At 42.4% G+C, this 6,226-nt stretch overlaps 1 protein-coding gene across 1 annotated transcript; it reads left to right on the top strand.

Annotated features, from left to right (window-relative positions):
* Positions 1-3,266: 3,266 nt before the first annotated feature.
* On the top strand, positions 3,267-5,786 carry LOC109699430 (low affinity immunoglobulin gamma Fc region receptor III-like; the record flags this gene model as incomplete). The annotated part of the gene is made up of 2 exons (XM_074077879.1): positions 3,267-3,879; positions 5,044-5,786. Coding segments are annotated over 2 exons (786 nt in total), but the record flags the coding sequence as incomplete, so codon positions are not given.
* Between the last annotated feature and the right edge of the window lie 440 nt (positions 5,787-6,226).

The following is a 6,226-nucleotide window of genomic DNA, read 5'->3' as shown; positions in this document are numbered from 1 at the left end:
GTTATCAAGACACTGGTCTCAACTAATTAGCCAGGTGTGGTGGTGTGCACCTATAATCCTGGACCCAGCCAGGAGGTATAGATGGGAGGATCATGGTCCCATGCCAGCCTGGGCAAAAAGCAAGACCATGTCTACAAAATAACTAAAGCAAAAAAAGGATCATAGGTCAAGCAGTAGAGGGCCAGCCCAGTGAGGCCCTGGTTAGGCCCTGGGTTCAAACCCCGGTACTGCCAGGAAAAAAAAAAAAATCCTGATTATAAGGACTAAATCATTAGTAAAATCTGAGGTGAGAAAAAGAAAGATTAGCTGTGAAAGACTTTACAGGAGGATTTGGGACTCCTGTTGATCCTGAAAGCCAAAGTAGGGCCTGGAAAAGCAGAAAGCAAGGGGAAAGCCATCAGGAGAAATTTCTAGACCTAGCATCACCTAAGCCACCTTTGCTTTTTGTCCTATTCCCCACCTCCTCCACCCCAGACATTAGGCTTGCAACGCACTGTAAGATCACCCATGTTTTCATCTTCCCATGGTAATGTTGAGTGCAAATGTGCAACGCAGACTCAGCCTTTCCAAAGAAAGTTTCCAAAGAAATCTGAAATTTCCCATAGGTTCATGGCTACTCTAAATGTAAGAGAAATTAATACCTTTCAACTGCGTCGAGGGTATCAGCTCAAATCTAAGTCACTGACTAAAAAGGATGGACAAAGCTAACCAAGTCTTGATTTTCTCCTGGTCTAGCTGGGGATAGTCTATCCATTTTCAAGAAAAGCCAACCTGAGAATGGCCCTTGGATCCAGAGGAGCCGCCAGAAATAAAACCATAAATTTGTAGTCTTTTTAAAAGCAAAAGAAATTGTATTAGAGAACGGTATTGATTTGCCAAAATTTTGTAACTTAGTAAAGGTGTTACCTTCCCTGGATTTGTTCTTTATGATTTAGCATGCTGTACCATGGACTGGTTGTATTAACAAAAATATTAAGTCATTACCTGAAAAACATAAAATAAAAGCAGGAAACCAACTGAGTATAAGGTAAGGTCACAAATAAATAAAAAATGCATATAGATAAATAAAATATTGGAATAAAAAAAGCACAATGTTAACTGATTATTTCTTAATTGTGAAAACATGCACAATTTTTCCTCTTATCTCCTCCACAGCTCAGTAAGCTCTTCACAATGATGCCATTCTCAAAACTGTAGGAACACAGGAGGTTCAAAGGTCTGCTTTGATTTTGACCTTGAAAACAGATTCCAAGAATTCTCACAGAGTAATGAGTTCTCCAAAAGTGGTTTCCACAAACCCTTCTGGCGTTTGTCCTCATGAATGCCGTTCCTGTTCGTCAAGATTTACTTGTCAGAAAATCAAGACACCCAGAATGAGTTATTTCAGAAGGGAGTGCTCCGGGATTCTGGAAGTAGACCATGCTTGCTTTCAGCCTGTTGTCATCCTTCTGCTTCCCTGATACATTGTCATCCTCGCTCTGCGTTTAACTCAGCTTCACAGTAGCTGCATTGCTGTGTTGCACTTCATCTCCTCTTTTGGCCGAAGTCTTTAAGTCGAGGCTCAGCTAACAGGCATTTCATACTAATTAGACCCTAGGACTCAATTAGAACCAGGGAAGGGGCCCGAGTGAGACAGTAGGAAGCCAGCTGCCTCCCCGGTAGACAGTTTGTGCTCTGGATCTCGTCCTCGTGAATGCTGACTAGGCCATTTGCTGTCTCTTTTATAGGCCAACAGGCCACAGTTCTCACTACCTATCATAAACTATTGGCAGCCTAAGCCTTCATCGCTTTTCTTCAATTCCAGTTTGCTCTGCTACTAAAATATTCTGCTTCACAGCTGCCATTATCAGCATCTAAATCATCCCTGGGCTGAGGCACCAGCTTTCCTAGCGCAGAAACCACAGACTCAGCAGCCAGGATATCATCAGCAAGCTCGAGATTACATCATCTCCTTCTGCCAAACTTAATATCACTATGGTAACCATCAACAGCAATACCCATGATTATTTCAGCAGAAATATTGAACAGATGTGACAGCCTTGTCAAACTCTTTTCCTGGTGTCCAACCACTCTGTTATACCTTTTGCAATTCTAAAATCTCTCTTCTGGCCATGACAGAGATAACACACACTGACCTCCCAAGTGGGAACCCGCTCCTGCTGCGTTAGCGGGCACATCAGGTCCTCACTGCCAACGCTGTTGTGCTTATGTAGTGCTTTATGGCTGCTGATCATGTTGACACACCTTCTCTTCCAGTCTGAAGAGGGCTGAAACAGCCATGCTCTAAGTTGAAAGGGCACTGGATTTTTTTGACAGAAATGTCTGCATCCCTTTGAAATCTAGGACAAGTCACTTTGAACCTGCTACTTGTCAGTAAAATGATTTCTCTTTTCAACCCCATTTGAAAATCAAATTGATATATTTAAAAGTGATAAATTATAGAAAGTTACTCAAATACTTGTACAAAACATTTATAACAGCACTATTCACAAAAGACAAAAGGTAGAAACAACACAAATATCTATTGATGGATGAATGGATAGCGCTAAAGTGTTCTGTCCATAGAATGGAATATTATTCAACCATGAGAAGGAATGAAGTACTGAACCATGCTACAACATAGCTGAGCTAGAAAACATTATACTGAGTGTAAGAAGCCAGACACACAATGTCACATGTATTCCATCTGCATGAACTATACAGAGCAGGTCAATCCATGGAGACAGAAAGCAGATTGGTGAGAGCAGGTAAGACTAGGGAGTGACTGCTTCATGGTTGCAAGGGTTTGGGTGGGTTTTTTTTTTTTTTTGTTTCTCTTTTTTTTTTTTTTGTTGGCAGTACTGGGGTTTGAACTCAGGGCTCTGTACTTGCTAGGCAGGTGCTCTACCTGCCATGACTCCAACACATTTTCCTCTGCTTAGTTTGGAGATAGGGTCTTGCTTTTTGTCCAGGCTGGCCTGGACCTCTATCCTCTTATTTTTGGCTTCCCACCATTGCTGGGATGACAGGTGTGTACCACCACATCCAGCCTTTTTTCTGTTGATATGGGATCTTGTGAACTTTTTCTCTGGGTTGGCCTTGAACCACAATCCTCCTGATTCCAGCCTCCCAAGTAGTTAGGATTACAGTCCTGAGCCTCTGGTATCCAGCTACGTGGCTTTCTTCTGAGGTGATGAAAATGTTTTAGAACTAGTTATAGTAGTACTTACACAATATTGTGAACATACCAAATGCCATTTAACTGTTCACTTTAAAATGATTAATTTTTGGCTCCAAATCCCCTCCCCCACCCTCCCCTTACACACACAATTAAATTTGTTCTTCTCTTCTGTCACTCTTTTACAGTTTCTGCAGACAGGCAAATTGCAGCTCTCCCGAAGGCTGTGGTGAAACTTGAGCCTCCATGGATCCAGGTGCTCCAGGAAGACAGCGTGACACTGAGGTGCCAAGGGTCCCACGACCTTTCGAACCACTCCACCCAGTGGTTCCACAATGGTAGTCCCATCCCAACCCAGGTCCAGCCCAGCTATGAGTTTAAGGCCAAGACCAATGACAGCGGGGAGTACAGGTGCCAGATGATCCAGACCAGCCTCAGCGACCCTGTACATCTGGGTGTGATATCTGACTGGCTGCTGCTTCAGACCCCTCAACTAGTGTTTCAAGAGGGGGAAACCATCTTGCTGAGGTGCCACAGCTGGAGGAACAACCTTCTGAACAAGATTATATTCTACCAGAATGGAAAATCAAAGAAGTTTTCTCATTTCAGTGGCAACTTGTCTATTCCAAAAGCAAACCACAGTCACAGTGGTGATTACTACTGCAAAGCAAATATAGGAAAGACGTCATATACATCACAGTCTGTGACCATCACTGTCCAAGGTGGGAACCAGGGCTGTTCGAGGATCTTCAGCCCTTGGAAGCCTGGATGAGGGGATTACAGATCCTTTTCAGACTTTGGTACTTGCATTTTCCTGAATAGTCCTCTCAACATTAATGGAACCCTGCAAGTTCTAGTTGATCTGACAGCTTTGTTGATATTCAGCTCTATTCCAGTTTATTCCTTGTTGATTATGGAAATAGGTGTCATTCACTTGCAGTTTTAATGGAAAACATTTTTCCTTTCCACAAATACATCTACCAGACATAATCACCCTCTGTCTTTTTCATCTCATTCTCCACTTTGTCTCATGTCCCTCTATCACTAGGATTCTGACCTCTCAGCTTAGGCTTAAACTCTAGCTCAAGATAGCTGTATTGACTTGAAAAAATCCCTTTCTACCTACAAAGAACTAGGACTCTGTCTATTCTTGAGAAATTTTGCATTGTGGAATATTCAATGCAAGGGAGGTATCACGTACTGCCTATGACAAACTAGAGTTGGTCAGTGAACAGCCCCAAGTCCTAGGCTCAGAGGAGTGATGGGTGAAGATCTGTTGATGTGGTTTGTGGATTCCCTAGTTCAAGGTTTCCCAAAGGCTGTTCCTCATGAGAGACTCTTCAGAATTAAGAACTCCGTGGTCAAACTAATGTAGACCGTGCTGTGTACTCTGCTCCTGTCCTTCCATATTAATAATGTACATTAAAGGCCTTAAGAATTCCCACTGTAAGCCCAGCATGGTGGCACATGCCTGTAATCCCAAGAAGACTGAGGTAAGAGGGATCTCAAGTTGGAGGCCAGACTGCCCTACATAGGGAGACCCTGTCACAAAGCAAAGTAAATCAAAACAAAACAAATTCCTGTTACAAAGAAAGCTTTTAAACTGTACCATATCACATTTTGTGGCCACAAAATCTTTGTCTTCTGTAACTTCAGACAGATATGTCAGGGCCACCCTTTAGGAGCTGCTGATCTAGTGTTTTATTTGGGAAGGCAGAGAGATGAAGTCTTCTTCTGAAGACTTCCTGGCCTGTCTATCTGCTCTTGGTCTTGCCTTCAGTCCCTGGCTGTGTGACTTCCCAAAGGCTCCCTACTGGAAACAGCACTGTTTATTCCTTATTTCTTAATGACTGTCATTTTTCCCATTCCTCTGTTTCTCCTACTAGGTCCAGAAATTCCATCTACCTCTCTACTTTGGTACCACGTCACTTTCTGCCTGGTGATGGGACTTCTGTTTGCGGTGGACACAGGATTGTATCTCTCTGTGCAGAGTGGCCTTTCAAGCTTCATGGGGTGGAGAAATTCCAATGTCACGTATCAGGGTCCACAGGGCAAATGACACCTCATCTAATGTCATAACAGTAGTGGCAGCAGCATCTGTTCAGACCTCCTGAAAGCAACCTGGACTATGGAGCCACCTTTTTGTCACTTCTTTGCTCAAAACCATTGAACAGCTTCCCCTTGCACTTAGAGTAAAAGCTAAAGCCTTGCAACAATGTACAAGGTGCTATGAGGTCTTTTTCCTCACTGTGTCTCTGGTCTCATTTCTTTCTGTTCGTCCTCACTTACTTTTGGTTATTCTTATTCTTTCTTGAACCTACCAGTTATACTTCTTCACAGGACCTGTTATTTCCTGCTTCAAGAATTTTTAGGGGGGCTGGTGGAATGGCTCAAGTGGTAGAGCATCTGCCTAGCAAATGTGAGGCCCTGAGTTCAAGCCCCAGTACTACCAAAAAAAAAAGAAATGTTTTTCTTTTCTTCCTACTGCCCCTGCTTGCCCTTGCACTTTTCTGCTCTGCATGGAGCAGCACAAGGACCTTATCAGAAGCTAATCAAATGTGCCCACCTGATCTTGGACTTCCAGTCTCTACAACCATGAACTAAATAAACCTCTTTTCTTTTTAAATTAAAAAAAAAATAAATAAAATAAAAATAAAAAATAAAATGATTAATCTTATGCTAAATGAATGTTGTGTTAAAAAAATAATAAATTATAAAACACATGAAAATCCTAGTTAGCATACACTAGAGACAAAACAGCCTCAGAAAGATTAGGTAACTAATGAAAGGACAAAAACTTTAAAAACAAATCACTAAAACAAAATAAGAAATACACTCCAAGGTAAGAATTCTGGTCTTCTGAAGGACCAGCTGGGGCTTCGATCCCTGTCTTGATGTAGAAATTGGTGTTTAAGCTCTTAAGATGCCCCATTCTCAGCTCTGGCCTCTTGTGACCCCTACGTTCTGTTGCTTTACCCAGTTCACATAGTGCCACTTTCAGCCTCTTTCTCTTAGTAATTCACAGCCATACTGAGTCTGGCCTGAGGTCAGTACAGAGCCTTTGGACAA

The sequence above is a fragment of the Castor canadensis genome, chromosome 6, assembly GCF_047511655.1.
Source record: "Castor canadensis chromosome 6, mCasCan1.hap1v2, whole genome shotgun sequence".
Taxonomy (NCBI): domain Eukaryota; kingdom Metazoa; phylum Chordata; class Mammalia; order Rodentia; family Castoridae; genus Castor; species Castor canadensis.
This window is presented reverse-complemented; position numbering and strand designations above follow the sequence as displayed.